Raw genomic sequence first — 20,713 nt, 5'->3', positions numbered from 1 at the left:
AGGGGGCGGAAATCGGAAAGTGGCAGTGGGGGGCGTGGACAGTACGTCGCTTGCATTCAAAAGCGCACAAATCGCATTTTCTTGAGAGAAAATGTTGCTTCATTTGTGCAGCACGCGGCGGTTTGTATAGAAAAATGTTTGAAAGGATTTCTCTCTTTCTCAGCTGCGTAGGTAGAGCATAGCAGCCAAGATTCAGTTAGGGGAAAAGGACGAGCGACGAACGACGAAGGGAGTCCCAATTGCATGTGAAAAATTAAATAAAAGCGCAAAGCCATAAATGCAATTTAGCTGCAACGGCAACTGCATTGATAAAATATATATCAATTGATTTTTAGCTATTATTTAGATGGCATACGCTGATTCAGCAGCCGAAGCATCGAGATGAGATCCCTCGGGCTAAGCTTAAGTACGATAGGAATGGTGAATTTCTTTTGTCGTCGAATTAATGTCCACCTTTATAACCTCTTGGATGGAATTTATGGGCAGAAATCCGGAGAAAACAATTAAATAAAATTACCCCTTAGGCCAGAAGGAGAAGTATTAAAAATCCATTAACATTGCATTGCCATTAGGCACAAATTGTATGAGTTAAGTTATTTTTATTTGTCGTTCCGATCCGTTGGCTTTTGCTTAATTCCTATGCCGCCCCAAACTCGACTGCGGCAATAAAAGATAGAAACTTATTTTATGGCGCTATTTATTTTGCCTGATTACAGTTTTTACGAGGCGACGGCGACAAAGCGAAAGCCGGCAAAATGCTGCATACCTTTTGGCGCAGCAACCGAAAACCTAACTCAATATTCAAAGCCACCAAAAAAGATAGAAAAACGAGGTAAAATCAAGAAGGGTAAACCAAAAAGCAGCGCAGCCAGAGCAATAAAAATGCATTTTTATGAGCAAAACTACCAACAAGCATAAATCTCTATCGAAAGCTGCTTTGCATAGCCATCGTGTGGAGCATTCCACCTGAATTTTCCCGGACTGACAATGCGGCTGCTATGGATGTATGGAAGTAGTAGCAGTAGTTGCAGTAGTAGTAGTAGTACTGGTAGTACATATGTAGCATCCGATATACCCGTAAGATAATGCGGCGACTTCACTAAGACTCCAGCGACACGGGAAGCCGGGGCAAACACAGTCGGAGAACAATAACAAATGCATGGGAAAACAAATTACAATTCGTTTGTCGATGGCTGGAGGGAGAGTAAGTGAGGCAGAGAGAGAACGAGGGAGAGGGAGGGAGATAGGGAGTCGAGAAAATAATCCCATTTGTAAAAATTGATTGCACTTTATCGATAAAAAACGTTGCAGCAGAAAACTGGCAGTGGGAAGTGCTGCAACCGGAGACGACGGGCAGAGAAAGATGAAACACGTTTGTTAAGTGGAACGTTGAGACCAGCAGACGTTGACCAGGCCAAAAGGAGGCACACATCCTGGCTGGCTAGATGCCTGTTTGGTTGCAGTTCATCCATAGGCCATCCGCTGGGTACATGTGTAAAGCACAGATCATTAGTGTGGCCCGACATTAGGACGTGATTAATGGACGGATGACGACAGTGACTCCAGACTGGACAATCAGCTCCGTTCCTGGTCAATTACCCAGTCGGTGTTCGGCTCGGCATTCTTCTCCATTTATTAGTGCACACTTTTTTCCATCCTTATTCTCCCCTACATCTTTCTGGCTTGCAAATTGGTCATAGGATTCGCTTGAGTTGCGGTTTTTGCGCAGAGGCACCAACTTTTTGCTTACCTTATAGCCAAAAAATCGCTCTAAACGGGGGAAGTGGCCTGCATTCCATGGAATTGTGGGCAAAGTTTTTGTATTTTTTGCACCGATTTTTGTAGTTTTCTTTCCCATTTTTTTTTGGTTTCGTTGTGCCCAAGGGCTACAAATGTTGCCAAGCCATGGCGCTGCACTTGCGGCCGGAAATCTAAATTTACAGCATTACAACTTCCGGTAAGCTGCTTATTGGCATAGAAACTCCAACGCTCAACGGTCGTCCAACTGCGAATAAAATCCGACAATAAAATGATTTATAAATAAACGTTTGCCTTGCCATGTAGGTTTACATAGCCGGGAATGTTGGCCATTGTAGGAGGGTTGAGAAAGCAGCGATGACTGCTCGATTTTTCGATTTCAATTGGCCAGCATTTGTTGCAGTTGGCCGCTTGGCGTTATCGGTATAACATTATTATTAGCTTTTGTGTGCAATTACACATGAGTGGCGGCCATTTTGCGGTAGTTTCAAGTGCCCGGCAATCAGTTAACAAAAATTTACCTACTGCCAATCTCAAATGGAGTGCAGTTCAAGTGTCCGTGCCATAGGAGTTATTAATGTTTCGGCCGGAAAATGGCCCTTGAAAAGTTATATTATTAATTTGCCCACGAGAAATGCAAATTAATGCATAGTTCAGGCGAAAACGTTAATTGAAATGTATTTGCAGTTCCTGTAACTTTTGGTTTTGGAATTGGTGGACTAAAGACATTGAATGAACATTATTCAACACCATAAATTTATCTTCCATTCTATTTTCGAATTCCCCGAACTTACCACTTTAACTCTAGAGATTCTGACAATGTCTCAATGAGGCCCATAGGTATGTACGCACATTTCCCCCCACCGTTGTCAATCAACTTGGATGAAAGACCTTTGCGAAACATTTCTGGGAATTAGTTGGTTGCTCCTTGACTGTGAATAGAGCTTTGCTTGGTTACCTGCAGAAGCTAAGTCCAAAACCGAAACTTTGGCACGACTTTTGCACTTTGTTCGGTTAACTTAGCTCACTAACCAACTGGCGGGGACCGTCGTAATTGGCCAAAACTTACGGTTCATTCTCATTCCGGAACTGCTTTGTGCATAGGCGACTGTCAATCATTTCCATCAAATAGCTGGGCCACTTAAAGCGGCGAAAAACCGCTGGCCTGGGCAGTGGATGTAACTTTTTAGCAAACACTTCATGCAGAATGCTGGGCAAGTTCTCGGCGTTCTCATCTCGTCTTGGTGAATCGTGGAACCTTGAAACAATGTCAAAAGAAAGTTGCTACAAAGGGCAACTTGTCACAAATTGCGCATACGCCGCGTTGTCAACAACTCGGCAACAAACTCCGACCATAAAACCAAAGTCAAGTTCTACTTGCTGTGGTAAATTTGTGCCATTGTTTCGCTTTCGACACATTTGATGATGCCACTTTTTTTCCCTGGGCGGCTCGTGAAATTGAAAACTTTACAAATTCAGGTTTGGGTCACACTCAATACTTGCTTATTGCAAATGCAAAATGGTTTCCACTCCACGCAAAATAATAAAAGAAGACGAACTGAAGCCGAGCGGAGTGGAGTGAAGTGAAGTGGAGTGAAGGCATAAAGTTAAATTGAACATAATTTAATTTGGCTGTGAACCGCAAAAGTTTTGCGTTTTTAATTAAACAAACAGCAACAGTAAAGGAATCAAAGAGCGAAAACTGCGGCAAGACCCTTCAATGCTTCTACCCCAGAGCCCATCCCTTCGGTCTTCCAACCTACTAGCCCGGTTAACACCCAGAACCCATTCCATTTCAGGCCAAGGATCCAACATAAATCATGCTCGGCGCTGAAATTTTGAAAAATATTTTTGCAGCGATAACTTTGCATTGTGCTGCGTTGTTGTTGTTGTACTTGCTGTGTGTTTGTGTTGTCATTGCGATAATTAATCAACATGGCGGCATAGTCCTAGGCACTGGCATTATCAATTACCCGATGATAAATTGTACGGCAAAGAGGTTTTTCTTTAATAAAATTTATGATGCAATTGTTAAGAATCGGATAAATAATTTCAATGGATTCCCCACGGACAGTGTTTGCCCGCAAAAAAGAGTATTAAAACGTCATTAATAAGGCGCGCAGTATTATTTATTTTGCACATGAGAGCTGCGCCTGTGTATGTGTGTGCATTATGGTCTCTGAAAGTTCAATGACTCCGCCAAATATCAATTAGTGAGTGCTGTCAATCGCTGAACTCTGTATGCTTTTTATCCCAAAGAAATCCAATTTATTATGGCAAAACCCCTTAATCTGTTATTATACCGCGAATCGCAATTATTTGCTCATGTAATGCTATGAAATTGTTTCCCATAAAAATAACAATTGAGAAATTAGTTCGGCCCAAGGAGAACGAAGAAGTGCGGATGAAAACCAACTTGATATCAAACAACATGCCTTTTGTTTTGCAGTCGAACTTAATTGCAATGGCAGGGGCGATGATGAGGGCAAGGGTGGGGCTAGCCAGGACGTTGGCCAGAACCTGTGCAGGTCCTGGATTCAGGCTCAGGAGCTGCGACAGCAAGAGCAGAAAATATAAATTGCATGCGAGCAAGGGCGGCTATTACCTGATGCCACAGATACATCTGCGCACTCACAACCACTCCTGCAAAACGAAAAGAAGGATGTGTGTCCGTGTGGCAGGCTAACATGCAGCTCCCCTCCATCTGTGAGTGTGTATGTGTGTGTGTGTGTTGTCTTTTGTGTGTAATTAAACAGTGCTGTTGGCATGAAATAAAATATAAGCACTGGCAGAGAACAACAAGAATCCTGCGAGGGCAGCCGGGTCGAAGTGGGCACGCTGGGCATCGGAGGGTTAAGGTGCAGCGAGGAGCAGGGGGCGTGGCGGAAACGTACAAAGCATAGCATGAAATTTTCTTGTCTTGGCATCCTGTCGCCGGATATGTTGCCTCAATATGGCCGCCGGATGAATGATGCGTGCACATACAGATACAGATATGCGGATACATCTATAGCTGCACACACTGATTCACATGGAGAACGACTCGCACAAAGGACACAGATACATCCTACAGCTGAGCACCAGGACAATGGATATTTTATTGAATTGCGCCTTTCGAAATGCGCTCCGTACTCAGTGTGTATGCTTCTATATTGTTTAAAATTTTAGCTATAAAGTATTTCTTAGGCCATTAGTTTGACACTTGAAAATTTAGTGCGCAACAAGGTTCGAATTCGATTGACCCCCCGCCCCACCCTCTTCACTCCTTTCGCAGTTGATTATGGGGCATTGGCATTCTTTGGGTGCAGTTTATTTTCTGTCCGGGATTGGCATTCAACTGAAGCCAAATGTATTGGAAATAAAATTGACAAAATGGTAATATATAGGAGTTAAATTAAATGGTAACTCACATGGTATTTGTTGCATTACGTTCTGAGCTATACTGTAAAATACTAAGATATTTAAAGGAATTCAGTTCTGCATTTACTATATTTCTTCTAAGCAAAAGGCCTCTATAAATGTATTTGCTTTTAAAAATGGTTTAAAAGGAATTTAATATACCTCATTTAGTTCCTCTTGTAATCTTTAATAAATCTTAAAATAAATGCAGTGTTATAGAGACTGTTCTATCTGGCACAGACAACACCGCACAAAGATATTTCTTAGTTAAATTAATGGCGGCGTTTCATGAAATCGTAATTACAAGGCGCATGTTAACCGCAGCCAAACAACAACATCTAGTCGCTCATTAACACGGGATGCAATTCAACGGCAGTTAAACGAAAGCTAAGTGAAATTTGAAAGCGCCCAAAGCCAAGGACCGTAACAGCAAGGACCTTCTCCCATTTGCCCCGTTATATGTGTATATGTATATGTGTGGTATTTAATTACCTGCGGTCGGGGGCTATAACTTATGCCGTCCACCAAATGTGTTGCAATATTTTGCACCTTTTGTTGCCGCTGCTCGCAAGTCGTGGAAAAGCGGATTTGCCGGCGCCATGGAAAGTGCATGCTATTTTCTGCAGCTTGTGCGAAAATTGATAATAATATTAAAGTTTGTGCGCTTGAGGAAAAGTGCTAGTAACAGCCCGAAGAACATGCCGTGTTATGTAGCAATGGCAAAAGCAATTTCTGCATGGAGCGAAAATACTCTACTGAGTAACTTTCCACAACAAAGTTAGGACAATTTTGTAAATTATTTAATTGATAACTCCTAACTGGCTTACGATTTTTGTTTGATTTTCAAGGGTCCTTAATGGATCTTAAGCACCCATCACAAACTCATTAAGTTAACCAAAGTGCCCACACCGCAGTCGAGAGTGTGAAATCCTTTTTGTTCTTGAGCCTCGCACTGGAAAATTGCTAGAAAACTTTTATTATTCTCGCATGTCGGCTGGCTGGCGGGGCAAAGAGGTCGCCTGATTGCAAAATAAATGCAAAGGCAAATGCATTTAAAAACTTTTGCAAAAGAAAATTTTCCCAGCAATGGCAGAGGCAGAGAGATTTTCCAAAATCGCTTCACGCATTTCCGAGAAATGTCAAACAAAAACCAATCAACTCGCTTCGAGTTGCATATCAAACTAAATTTTGTTTCGCTGTCAGCTAGTGTATGGTAAAAGTGTAATAAAATGGAATACTCAAACATTGACATCAATAACGCAGGCGAAAAACACATTAAAATAAAACTATTTTTACGCTTACCCACTATTTGAGTTTTATGCGTGCTTGCTGCCAAAAATTTCAGCAGCACACTGCTATTGCTGATTGTTATTGCTATTCGAGCTATTTTGTTTTAGTTGGCAATTAAAAGCGATTTCTGAAATTCGCCAGCAGCTGAATCGCCCAATTTTCCCCACCAACCGTTCACCTTCGACTGTCGTAAAAGTCACGCGCCATAAAACTGACAGCTGTTAAAATGTTGTATGATTCGGGGTAAAGTGTGAAGTGCTGTAGGTGGAGAACAGTCTGGTGGGGGAAAATTCTGTTGGGGGAAAATCCGGTGTGGAAAACTGCGGTTGCTTTGATGAGTTAATGTGCCATTAAGCGTGCAACCTCTTAAATTCCGCCATTGTCTGAAGAGCACTTGAAGAGAAACTACATCTGAATAAGTAATCGAACTCAATGGTTCTATTTAGCTAAATTGCGGCATAAACTTGACTTCTACCATAAATACCCATCAATTTGGGCTGGTAATTGGGATATCTATAGCTGCAGGGTATATTTGCTTGGATCTGCACCAATATGCGTCATATGTGTGATATTTTAACAATGGCTTCAATCATTCCACGCCACGTCACATATGCAGCTAAAATCCGTTCAATATCCGGACAAGAGATTGGAAACCAGAATTTTAGTCATTATATATGGCCATTTCCGCATCATTTTCATTTGATTTTAGAGTTTCATGGAGGCCGGGTACAGAAATTTTAAATGTGCATCGGGCTTGCATATTTGATGTGGCATCATTTTGAATTTCGGCATTCCATAATTTCGGGCTTCGTGGTGAATGGCGACGCAGCTGGTTGGACCCATTGTAAATGCTTTCAGTAAATAGCTGTAAAAAGGCAATTAAAGCGAACAATTTTAGTCCAAAATCAAGCGGGACCACGGGGCGTATGGGTGATGCACCGGAAAAGCTGTTGAGAAGTTTGTCGTCTATTCGGTGCTGTCGTAAGGCCAGGAAAGAAAAGTAAGACTAATTTATTAGGGCCACGTGTAATACTGGCAATTATTGAAAGCGTGAGACAAATAAAAATATATGGCAAAATCTATAGGGAAGACAAATGTGAACGTATATATATATATATATAGTATATATGGCGTGGAATATGTGTTTTTGGGCCAGCAAATTGCAGTTGCCCGGCACGTTCGTGGCCAACAAATCACAAGCAATTATAGAAATTTAAGAAGAAATAGCCTGTCCCAATGCCAGTTTTCCGAGGACTTAGGTCCAAGGACCAGGGACCAACAGCTGTCGCTGACACAGGACACGAACGTAAAACTTGAGACGAGGGTAGGAGTATTTGTTTAGTCGCCGCGGCGACTAAATCGAAATTTTTTCGCAGATAAACGTTAAATATAACGTGACACTGAATGGCGCACGGAAATTGTATCTGCGATTAGCGAGCCTGGATGTCAGGATGTCAGGGGTTACACTCGTAAGCACTTTATTGTTAAATGTACAAGAGCGATTATCGCCCTGTTCTACATATTTGTGTTCATTACAAGAGATTAGTGCCCGGCAATCGGTCTGTAATCCATATGCACCATGCTATATACCTATGTATTTGCGTGTATATGTGTGTATATGTATGTCGGGTGATTGGTGTCGCGCCCTATAAACTCCATTCATTTGCATAATTGCACTCAAGCATGTTTAATTTGTATTTATTGCGTTATTACGCATATCAACGGACCGCAAATTCAACGACAACCGCCGAAATGCAGCCTGCACACAGCTGCAAATGCAGTTGAGAAATGCATCCAGATGATGCATCCGCGAAATGATGATGATAACGATAATGATGCTGGTGTGATGGTGATGAGCTGGCTAACCAGCGGTCGATACTTCCTAACTATGCAGAGCAAATGGCGAAATCCTTTTATGATGGTCTATATTATAATGGATTGCTGTGTTTTACCATAGGTAAACCTTATCTAGCCAATTTAGGAGTCCAAAAATGGTTATATACGGTGATGTTATAAATAAATTTCGAATGTTGGGAGTTAGAGATATATTCGACTTACATGCTACCTTTGAATCCAGAGGGGTTAATTTAATCACAGAATCTTAAATGTGTTGGTATTTCTCCCTTATCGGTTGGCAAAACTGAACTCAAAACTAATCAAGGCTCAACAATACAACATACGTCCCTTTTCAATTTCCATCTTTGTAATAATTAATTAAGCCATAATCAGTCCGAACAGTTTCAATCTCAGCATTTTATCTTATTGTTTGCTACCTTTACCACACAATGTGTGGGTATTTATTTACGGCCAACGGGCAACGGCCATCGGCGTTTGCTCCTTTATTCTATTCTCGGCAACAAGTGGGCGATATAGATGCATACACAATTTCTGTTAATTATTTAATTAAAACTTTTATCTGGCCATGCACACGCACACGCAGACCGGATTTCCACCCTTTGGGTTCGAGAAGCTGGGAAGTTTTTGTTCCGAATCTGTTTGAGTTTAGTTCGGCCAGAGTTTCCATGCAAATAGTTTTCTTCGCAAAGTTTTTATCAAGTTGCTGCAATGGAAATTGCAATTGTTGTGTGTATTTAGATTTCGCCCGCTCTTTACCAGGTTTTCCTTTTCGCGGAGCGTGTGACAGGGTTCGGTAATTAACATCATGAAGGGCCTTAGATGGATGTGCATGATTTATCTTGGCGCGTTTTAAAACACACTCGAGAGGTTCATTAATTCTTGCGTCGCACACTGCAGATTACTCATACGAAACTTTGCCCGCCCGCTGTGTATCACACACATAGAACACCCAGAACAGCCAGTAAACCGAAGTGAGCAATTAAAAGCTCATTAGCATTTGAATTTTTCACGCTCAGGGTAAAATATTCATCCGAGCAAATCCTTGTGAGAGTTGACTAGCTGATTTCAGTTTTTTTCCTCCTGCGCGAATAAATATTGTTTCGCTCACTAGAGAATTTCTCACGCCGCATGTAGTCTCTGCCCGAAGTTTTTATTAAATTCTTTTTTGCCTTTGCCGACTTGCAACAATCAATTACGCGGCCCGTCCGACATTTATGGCTTTTGTTTGGTGGCAAGGGAAAAAGCCAGAGCCAGAGCCGAAGCCAAAGTAAAAGCAAAAGCAAAAGTTATTTTTATTATAATATTTTTGCGCAAAAGGTGGCCAGGCCGAAAAATGATTGCAAGAGTTAAAATTAAAAGCAAATGTAAAATCATATTTCTATGTGTAAACTTTTGCCAAGGCCTCAAGGTCCTTGCCAGTTCCGCTAGCCGAGTGAAACAAAAGTTTTTTAATAAAATGTTTGCCTTTCCACAGTTCAGAACTTTATTGAGAGCAGTAGCGGTGGAGCTGCAGGTGCTCCATCCTGCGGCTCGTTGAGAAAGCAGGAAAAATCACCGAACTTACATTTGCAGTAGCGTAGCAGAAAGGACTCTTAGCAATAGGCCACCAGAAAGGTAATCGAGTATGAAAATTGGTATTGAAGCTACCTTCTTTTCACCCACACACATTCCCGGCGAAAACAGGACTGAACAAAGAAAACCCCCCAAGGAAAAGCAACGCCTTCGGTAAATGAAAACGAGCCGACAAAAGACAATTGAAGGCATTTCGGCCGGGCGCACGGTGCGTATGCGTGTTATTGCAGCTGTATTGCTTTCGCCATATCGCCATCACCATCGCCATTGCCATCGCAAAACTAAACAGTGCCCGTGGCGCAAATTTTGAAGTTGCCATTGTCAATCGCAGACAGCGGCAAAAGTTCATTTAATTTTATCATCGATTTACGAAACTCGATAAAAATCTTGGTCCTGCCACTCGAGGGCCAAGGTGCAGATTGAAAATTTATTACATTTTTATTGCTTTAATGTGCGCGATAATCGAAAATTTATTTAACAGCAAGAGGCTGGCGACTGCAGGGCATTCTCGATTTTCAATGGCGGGGGCGTGGCCACGTTTGATTTGTGGCCACAACCGCAACGGAGCACCGAGATACCTAAACTACGGGTATAAAGATATAGATAAAAGTATCTACAAGCAGCTTTGCATGCATAATTAACAGGCCAAACGAAGGCAACCAAAAAAAAAAGAAATAAGAGAAGTAGGTATGCCAAAGAGGAAAATCCTTTGGATTGGAGTGGCCAAAGTTTTGAGCCACAATGGTTATTGAGCTGCTGCTGTACCTTTTGCTGCTTTTTGGGGCTGGCCAACTTAATTGTAATTTCGAAGCAATTTCCTGGACCAGTGTTTGTAATTAGTTCTGCAGAGTTATTTCTTTGACCGACGATACCAAAATGGCTTTCACAGCCAATATTCCTCGAATATAATCGCTGGGAATTTTCGTTCTGGCATCGACGAAGATAGGGGAAAAGTTTGCTATTCAAACATTTGTGTTAAACTGCAGGTAACCAACTGCAAATAAGTTGCCAACAAACGACAGCCACTGGGTGTGCGAATGCCTGAGTTTGGGTCCAATGTGTGTGTTTGTGAGAGTTAACATTGTAAGCCGCTTATGCTGAGCCAAAAATTTTTGTTTGTTTTCCGAATTTAAGCCGCAAAATGGCGCATGTGTGTGAGCATTATAAAAATATACAGCTATTCAGCTGGAACTACGCTGATCCTTTGCACACAGGAAAAGGCTACCCAAGCATTGCGCATACGCCACGTTGGCCGCCGAGGTCGAAACGCAGTTGAGAGCGCTCGTTAGGGAAAATATGCAATTATTAAGAGATGTTTATGGCATTCATTAAATAAATATTATAATTTCAGGCATTCACTTGGCATTACAGCGAATTGCAGTTCGCATATTAAATATGCTCCATAGCATTTGAATTATTAATTACTATTCAAATAAAGCAGCAAAAGTTAAATTGGGAGCGTTTTAATTTAAATAAATATAAATACACACATATGCACACATGGCTTGAACGATTCAAATTGTTAGAATTAGAATAGGGATGTTCCCGAATTTGTTATATGCGTTTAAGTTGAAATAGTACTCAGTGTGCTACTTGATATTCAGCCTTAAAGTTTTTTTTATGCATTTTTTAAGTATAAAAAAATTAATGATATGCCCGAGGTGAAATTCAGTTTCGCAACATATGGGATTAATTACAATTTTTATTTGCTTTGCTCCTACAATGGGTTTGTGTATTTTTTGCGCCTTTTTTTTCGTGCAGTTTCAGCGACAACAGCTGCCCCGTTTGGGCAAATAAAAATAAAACATTTAAATGCATGACATCGAATGGAAATTGACACATTCAATTTGGCATCAATTTAGCCGGCCAGCTGCAACAAATTGCCAAGAGATTTACAAAGCCAGCAGCTGCCAAGTGCCCCAATGTATCTGTATCCGTATCCCTAGTCGGTGTATCCAATCCAGCTAGCCCTGATAGTCCTTTTAGCTGAACTTTGCTTTTGCTGCAATTTAAGTTTTGACTGGCTCGTCTTGATTTCATTTTGAAGTTATTCCCCACTCCTGCCACCCTTTACAACTCTCAAATGCAAAAACTTTGCTAATGCAACAGAGCCCAGCAAGTTGGCAAAAGTCAATCGGCAAATGCATTTCTGATATCAAACATGGACTGTTCCCAGTTCGTAGCCCAATCTGCATATCTGCATATACCATTCTTATGCCAATTCCGAAAAACTAGAAAGTTGCAATTAAAAGTTCTTTGGATCCGTTTTACAAGCGCATTAATTCTGTGCAGCGCATAACTAATGATTTAATTTCTCCTGCCCACTGCCCCTGGAATCTGGTTTGCTGGGCCTGTTTTGCCATCATTAGCAACTTAAAAATGATTATTTGCAATGCAAATTTAGTCGGGGGAAAACGGAGTCTAGAGAATATGAAATGTGTGCCATCTGCATGAGAAATGCAGCAATTATTCCAGACTCAAAAGGACGGAGAGAAGAAGGCCAAAAGAGTTGAAAATTTAAGCTTAATCTGGAATTGAGCACGAACCAAAGACTTGGGTGTTAAACAAGAAAACCCACTGATTTCGCAGGCTCCTCTATACCTTTTAATACCTTTGAGGTGCGAGATATTCACACACTTACAACAACCGCTCCCTAGATGATCTCCAAGTATAACTTTTCCTATAAGCGTAATAATGACCTCACCATAATAGACAGCAACTAGACGCAATCCCCACAAAAATTGAAATACAGCCCCCAGTGCACACATTTTTCCATGCCCCAGCTGAGTGGTGGGAAATCTGGAGGGGAGGTCCTGGGAAATGGGGGCCAGGATACCGTAGCATTTTTCACTGCCTACATCGCGGCGAGGCGGCCATAATGTCATTTAATTAAACGCCAGAGAGCAGTTGCCGGGCCCTCCTGGCTGTTATTTGCTGCTCTGTTACTTGTATTTTTGTATATACACTTTTTTTCGGTAACTTGTGCGGGGTCAGCGGCAGCTAAACGGTTAACCAAAGTTAGCGGGAAGCCGGCTTCACATAATTTGGCCGAAAGAGGAGGTGAACAGTGAGGCCAAGGACGAGCAATTTATGTTCATTTGCATAGATATTAAAAATTGTTAGGAAGTCATTAGTAGGCATCAGTCAAATGACGCAGCCTGCATATAAATTAAGCATAATTTTATTAGGCAAACTCCACGGGAAGGTCAAACCCACTTGACAAATGTCCAAGGACCTTCACCCCCACATAAAAAAAAGAACGTGTGCTTGTTGTCGTATTAATTATTAGTTTTAATTGCGTTTTGTTTGCGTATCTCTGGGTAGGCTTTACTTTTTCGTTGATCCCCAAACAAATCTACACACATAGATATTCCCCCGTTTTACTTTGCTATTTTACGCAAGGACGAAGCTATGGCTCGTATAACCCCAAAAATTGTGTGCAATTAAATACTTTAAACCATAATGTATTTTTCACAAGTTGAGCAATGTTGACCATTTGGTTGCGGATGTGGTTGATGCCCCCTATACTGGACCCACCACCCCACACCGCAACCCTGCTGTTCAGTGTAAATTACATGCACAAGAGGCCAACAAAGAAAACTCATTTGTATTCCGAGACCCGAGGACCCCCGGCTTAACCCCATACTGACCACCGCCCGCAAGTCAAAAGCTCAACCACAGGCAATTTTATTATTTCTTCTGGGCTTCTGTTTTCTTTTTTTTTTTGGCTTAAACACATCCACAGAGATAACTAATTCGAGTTGCGTCTGCTGTTTGCTTATCAAAATTTTAATTGCGTTCCTTTTTTTTCGTCTTTTGCCTTTGAGATTTGCCGACGCGGCTTATCTATTTATTATGTGTTGTGTGGATTTGTTTGGCCAACTGTTCGATCTAGATTTCCTTTTTGGCCGAATCCGCCTGGGAGACTTGGCGCCATCATAGCCAGCTCACGTTCGAACTCGAACTCGCACTTCCATTTCCCCACTCCCATTTCCGTTTCCGCTCCGATATTAAATGGTGCGCGTAATTAGATTTTAAATTTATTGTTCTGTGTGCTGGTATTTATTTTGTCTGCCTTGGTGTGCATAACAATGCAATGGCTGCAATAAATAAATAAACAAAACGTGAATGTGAATTCAATGGCGCGGTATCTGTGTCTCTGTTTGTGTAGGGATATAGGGATATAGCTGGGCCTCCGGGGAGCAACTTTATAAAACCTACACACAATGAAAATGCATCTTTATGTGGATTGTAATGAAACATTTTTAAAATGACGAGTCACACGGAAAATTTATTACTTAGCATCGAATGGTGTCAAGCAAAACACATAAAACTATTAATGATAACTCATTGGAATAATATTATAAGAAAAAATAAAGTTTAAGAAATTAGCAAGGCAACTATAAAATCTAAGTTCAGGCATACAAGTATTCCATTAATTCTCTCAGTGTATGGCCAGCTGTGGCGTCGGGCCAAAATGTTTCCTTCGCCAGTAAATTGAATTTGAAAATCGATTATCTGACTGGTGCTGCAAATCTGTCGGCTCAATCATTGGTTAAAGTACACTTCAAACATGAGCAGATTTAAGAGTTAATCGCGGACCATCGCTCTGATATTACCTGCACGCAATTCTCGACCCCCTTCGTACTAATTTATGGCTCATCTTTGCCAAGCTTGTGCCGCAAAACTGCGGCCATCCGGCGGTCGATTCATATGGACTGTCATCCAGACCGCAGACAAGTGGCACCACAGACAAGATACTGAGGCACTGGGACACGCAGAGTTGCCATAAGGACGTCCACCGAATGGACAGACGGATGGACAGGTGGACACATATGAACAGGGAGGCCTTTAAATGTACATAAATTTTCGGGATGTCGGCGTGAGTAATGAGTGCTTAATAAGGCGCCAATGGCATATTTTTAAGTTCCGGATGGAGCACAGTGCACAGTGCATGTTTCATAAATTTACATACTGCGAAAATATTTGTGCTCATTAAATATGCGCAAAATAAATGCAAACGTGCGACTGCAGTGGAAATTGTTGGCTGCATGGTTTGTTTGTAAATTTCATAAATCACCGCTGTTAAAAACGCTACTGCTGCTGATGATGATGAGTTCAGTTCTCTGTTCTGGCCGTCGGCAATATCAACTGCCGTATCCTGTACAAAAGGCAAAACCGTTTGGGGCGTGGGGTTAAAGGAGGTCCTCGACCATCTGCCTCGCCTTGTTTACACATGTTCAAAACGCAAATGAGCCGTAAAGCGCTGATAATGCAACAAACTGACAATTGACGATAAAACACAATACCACCCTCGGCAGGAACTTTCTTTTTCCATGATTAAATTCAGTTTTAAGCGAAACAATTGCTGGGCAACAGTATTATTCAAGCATTTGAGTACTTTTAACCATTCTAAGAAGAATGCTGAAGATCTGAAGATGGGTTTATTAAAAAGTAGTTATAACTTCGTTAAAGAGCAAACACTTGCAGATTGTACAACATTTTTAATGCATGTATACTCTTTCGAAAGCATGAGATTGAAATGATTTTTTCGTTGTGCACCTGACTTCTGGTTTCTGGGCCATCGCCTCAATGTTTTCCCGTCACTCACCTCAATGTTATTTTTATTTTTTCTTTTTGTTTTTCGCAGCGCTGATAGAGTCATTCCATCCTTGAGCTCCTGTCTATATCAGTTTGCCCCTTGTCCTGTCGGCAGCATTAAAAAATATGCCAATAACACGGCCAGCTCGCTGGCAGCGCAAATGATGCGTTCTCCTTTCAGAGGCGAATCAAAATGAGCTGCCTGCCAGGAGAGATAGCTCATGCATGTCGGCGATGGGCGTGCCTGGATAAAGGGGCGGACCACGGCCACCCAGCCCACAGCTCACCGCCCACCGCCCACTTTGGACAATGGCGCGAAATGTGTAACGGAAACCACAGCTGAGTGCACGGCAGTGGATGAGGGATCGAAGGATTGAGTCCAAGTCCGGATTCGAACCCGGATCCGGGTGCCGGCCGGTCGGTCGGTTCAGTAATGCGGACAATAAAATTTTAACGTAAATGTTGCGTAATTAAATGTGCTCGCCGCACGGCAGCGTAAAACGAGATTGAGATTGTTTTTCCTTCGCACTGACCGGCAAACAAAAGAGTAAGATATGCCAGTTGGCTGCGGAGACTCCATTCGAATCTGTTTGAAGAACACGCAGCATAACTCAGAACTTATTGAGGTTAATGGGAGTGGATGTTGCTTGGTTGGCACTGAAGTAAAATTGCGATAATTCGTTTGCAAGAGTGCTTTCCGGCCGGGCTCAGAATGTTGGCTTTCTTTCTTTAAGATTTTCATGACAGTTTGCTATTTTAAATTCGTATTCAGTTCGAATCATAATAATTATTATAATTAGAAGAAGGGTTGTATTGGCCTCATTAGATTTTTAATTAACCACAATTAATTAAAAACTAAAAATCACCGCAACTCCTCGCATCCTCACCTCACATTTACTCGCAATTAAGGTGCTGATTACCTAATCCTTGCTCGGCGTGACCAGAATGCTAGCATACTTTTGAGCGCCGGAGCGGTGACCGCAGAATGCGCTGCGGTCGCCGAGCAGAAGTTGCCGACGTCGTCGTATCGATTAAGCCATCAAAACTTTGACCGCTTATTAATGCGCGTACATCAGCGGTAAAGTGCGGTCATAATTCAAATGGGGCACCCTCCATTCACGTCCTTGAAGGGCGGCAAAACGGGTTTCGGATCAATTGTTTGGCCATCCGCGATGAGGGAAGTGAATCTGCTCAACCGCATTACACGCCAGTTCCTGTTTCTCATCGTGTTGGTGACCCAGATCTGCGGGGTCACCACCTTTGTGTACAACTCAAAGGCGCAATGCTTTCGTCACTCCGGATTTCTGCGGTTTTACTCCAGCTTAGTTCTCATTTTTCTGACACTATTCCTCATGGTTACCACGAGTAAAATGTTTGATAATCTGCAAGCTGTGTGGCCATATGCGGTAGGAAGTGTTGTCATGTTGGTGGTAAGAATACAAGGATTTTTGGAAAGTGCAGAGATCGTGGAGTTGTTAAACCAAATGCTGAGAATGATGAGGCAGGTGAATCTAATGGCCAGGCACCCTAATCTGTTTCGCCTGAAACATTTGCTGCTCCTCCTTCTGGCGCTGCAGAATCTTTTAAGATCCCTGAATACGATAGTGGGAATAAATAAACGCTCTGCCGAAGCTTATGACACTTTGCTTAATAGCGTTCTCCTATTAATTGTACTGGCCGTCCTGCTGAGCTTTCTCCTTCAGATCACCATCAATATTTGCCTCTTTGTAGTGCTCATTGCCACGTATAGCGAACTACACCATTGCACTCGACGAATCTCAAATGATATGGACAAGCTCAGACATTATTCCGTCCTTGAAAGTGGTCAATTCATGGTTTTGGTAAAACAACTTCAAGGAATCACTGAAAAATTGATTGGACTTCGTCATAATGTCTTTCGTATTACCGTCAGAATAACACGGCATTTTCGATTCCATTGGGTGTGTGCTATTATCTACGGACTAATACCATTCTTTAGTTTAACAGCTAAAGATCAAAATGGTTTTTACTTCCTCATCATTTCCGCATTGAACATAATATTCCAGTGGACTATTCTTGCGATTCTGTCTCGTGAATCACGAATCACCAGGAGTTTGTGCACTTTTCATTTGACCAATTACCATAAGGAAACTGCTAGAACGGTGAGTAGAACTGTATTATATAAACTAGTATGTTTTTGTTGAGTTTTCTTTTGAAGTACAGATTGATGAATTACTACATCAGGAAATTTGGGAACGTATCACAGTCACCATATATGGCATTACACTCGACACGAAATTGCTCTTCAAACTGCTATCCATTAGTGCCTTTTGCGCGTTTGTTAACCGACTGGAGTACTTGCACATCCAGGGTCCTCAATAGATCCTGCCATTTAACTGTCAAATTAAAGTCGGAGGAGTCCTTGCTCAATTTCGATATCGTCGTTTTGTCTATTATTAGCATTCTGGGCTGTCATGTTATCGCAACTGTTGTGCACCAATGTCAATTGCACAAGTCAAAAACTGCCTCATAGATGACTTTCTAGATACTTTGCCGGCAATTACGTAGCTGTTTCATTGTTCCTTCATTTCGAACAAGCTTCATAATATTTTCACTTTTATGGCAGGCAACATAAAAGACGACAGCTTTGGCAATAGCAACAACATCATCATTATCAACACCATCAAAGCCCGGAAAATTCCACCTTCTGTGACTCCCCTCGCCGCGCCTTTCGTCCCCTTTTGTCCCCCTCAATTGTCGTAAAATCATAGGAAAAAAGAAAGGAGCCAACGGAGGCGAAAAGTGTGAGTGCGTAAATTTCTCTCTGGACTCGGAGTCGCTCAAGTGTCCTTCCATTCTGTGTCATAAAATTAACGCTTTATATGAACGAAAGCATAAGGCGCTCGATTTTTATCACCAAGGCCAACAAGATGGCCATGAACGAATCAGAAACATGGAAATGCAGAGGAAAAAAAGAGTATCTGCAAGTGAAAGTGTAATTACAATAGATTTATACTGATTTTTAAGACATCCTTATAGCTGAATCAATATAAAAATAAAAATGTATGTTTACCCAAGTACAACCCATATCGTATTGTTATTTTCTGGCAGTGCATAAGCCCATAGCGAACCTTACGAGAACATAAAGAGTTTAGAGTTGAATTAGAAGCACAAGATACTGGGACCGAAGTACGTTGGGTCATAGAAGAGGTGGTCCAAAGAGTATCTAATTATTTAGTTGCAATGAAAGTTATGAATTAGGGAGAAGTCAAGTCGGCGAGGGTAAATATACCCCCGAACCTCCCCATGCCTTAACTGTCTGGGTGAATAGCTTCAGTCTGGTTTCGTAGCTAGCCCCTTATACACATTCTCGTGTTGTGGCTGTGAAATCGTTTTTCCCAGGAGATCTGAATTTTCAATAGACTACGGAATTTCCGTTGTTAAAAATTTGACTCAGTATAAAAGATCATTTGCCAAAAACACTCAACCATGCTGACGACCCAGCAGACCGAATTCAAGATGATGGACAACGGCACCGAGACGCTGGCCGATTCTCCTTCGAGTTCCAGTGAGGATCTGAAAGCGCTTTCGGAGATGGATATTCGCAAGCCCCTAACGGAGATTGTTGACTTGCGCCTTAAGCATCCGCTGGAGAACACTTGGACCCTATGGTACCTGGAGAATGATCGCAGCAAGAATTGGGAAGACATGCAGAACGAGATCACTAGCTTCGACATGGTCGAGGACTTCTGGAGTCTCTACAATCACATTAAGCAACCATCTGAGATTAGAGTGGGCAGCGATTATTCTTTGTTCAAGAAGGGCATTCAGTAAGATTGGCTTGATTTGTATACATAATATTTGAATAATTCTTATTCATTGCAGGCCAATGTGGGAGGATCCTGCGAACAAGTTCGGCGGCCGTTGGGTCATCAATATGGGGCGTGGCTCCAAAGCGGAGCTCGACAAGCTTTGGCTAGATGTGGTAAGTAGCTATTGGAGCTTTGCGTCCATCCTCTGTCATATCAGTTGCAACTGCACAACCTCTTTTCTGCCCACTGACAGCTACTCATACTGATTGGCGAGGCCTTTGAAAACACCGAAGAAGTCTGCGGCGCTGTTATCAACTTGCGCGGGAAGAGCAACAAAATTTGTGAGTATCACTGGAAAAAAATTTGCATGATTAAGAGCGCTGGTTAGAAATATTACATTTTACTAAAAATATTACCATTAGACTACACAAATTTTGTGTTTACTTCGCTTATGGTTACAGAAAAATTATTTTGTTTTTTTAAGCCTAGTTTACACATTGTAGTTGAGTAGTGTACTCAGCTTAAGTAGCCAGTGGGCACCACCATGACAACTACTAACCCAGCGCCTTTACTCCACAAGCGATTTGGACCGCCAACGGACACAACGAGCTGGCCGTCATGGAGATTGGACTCAAGTTACGCGACCTGCTCGTCCTGCCGCCCCACCAACTGCAGTACCAGCTGCACAAGGACACTATGTGCAAGCAGGGATCGGTGATCAAAGCGGTTTATTGCGTGTAAGCCGTCCCCGTTTTGGATGCCACCCACCACCACTCCATCCAGGGGACCATCCATCACCCACATTTCCATGGGCGCTTATGCCGCCGCATGCTGTTTCCAGCGCGTGTATCCGAAAAATATAAAAAAAAAATGTATCTTGAAACAGAACTGGTTTTATGAATTTGACCATGTTAAAAATTGCAAAGAAAGCTGTAAATACATAGTGTTTTGAATGCATATAAGACGAGCCATCGTTGAATTCCCCAGCTTTAAAGTCCCAAGGAGCTCTTTTTATGCCGCTAGTTGGACCCTTTACGCTCCACGAAATGTTATGCAAACATATGCCGCACCAGAGCGCAAATAAAATGGTTTATATACACTTGCAGTTTGTACTTTTGGCCGGGCCAGCTAGAAGTGCACAGTGACTGCAAAAGATAAACGTCCACTTGGCTCGCTTGGCTGGCCGAGCGAAAAACAAAAGACCGAAAAGGGTCAACAATGGCCACGGCGGATTGTCCGTTTTAGCGAGTGCCACAGTACCCGGCGCTGAATCTCTGGGATCTCTGGTATCTGGAACTGGCGTCGAGGGCTTCCAAAATGGAGACAATTGAATTTTGATGAAAGGCCGAACGAAACGCCGTTGCCTCGCGCAGTATTAAAATTCATGCTAAGAGCTTCGAGGTGCATAAAAGGAGAGCTCTTTAGAGTCTTAAACACGAGTAATT

At 42.1% G+C, this 20,713-nt stretch overlaps 2 protein-coding genes across 2 annotated transcripts; both read left to right on the top strand.

The window, feature by feature from the left end:
- Positions 1 to 16,649: 16,649 nt before the first annotated feature.
- LOC117139224 (uncharacterized protein CG32395) lies at positions 16,650 to 17,838 on the top strand. Its single transcript, XM_033301425.1, has 2 exons — positions 16,650 to 17,618; positions 17,680 to 17,838. Exons 1-2 carry the CDS (start codon positions 16,650 to 16,652, stop codon positions 17,836 to 17,838), a joined length of 1,128 nt encoding a protein of 375 aa, XP_033157316.1.
- A 958-nt stretch (positions 17,839 to 18,796) lies between these two features.
- LOC117140274 (eukaryotic translation initiation factor 4E1) lies at positions 18,797 to 20,224 on the top strand. Its single transcript, XM_033303101.1, has 4 exons — positions 18,797 to 19,286; positions 19,342 to 19,441; positions 19,522 to 19,609; positions 19,849 to 20,224. The coding sequence occupies exons 1-4, from the start codon at positions 18,946 to 18,948 to the stop codon at positions 20,007 to 20,009; spliced, it is 690 nt and encodes a 229-aa protein (XP_033158992.1). The 5' UTR covers positions 18,797 to 18,945; the 3' UTR covers positions 20,010 to 20,224.
- The last annotated feature ends 489 nt before the right edge of the window (positions 20,225 to 20,713 follow it).

The sequence above is a fragment of the Drosophila mauritiana genome, chromosome 3L, assembly GCF_004382145.1.
Source record: "Drosophila mauritiana strain mau12 chromosome 3L, ASM438214v1, whole genome shotgun sequence".
Classification (NCBI taxonomy): Eukaryota; Metazoa; Arthropoda; class Insecta; order Diptera; family Drosophilidae; genus Drosophila; species Drosophila mauritiana.
The sequence above is the reverse complement of the archived record's forward strand: the minus strand, read 5'-3'. Positions and strand labels throughout refer to the sequence as shown.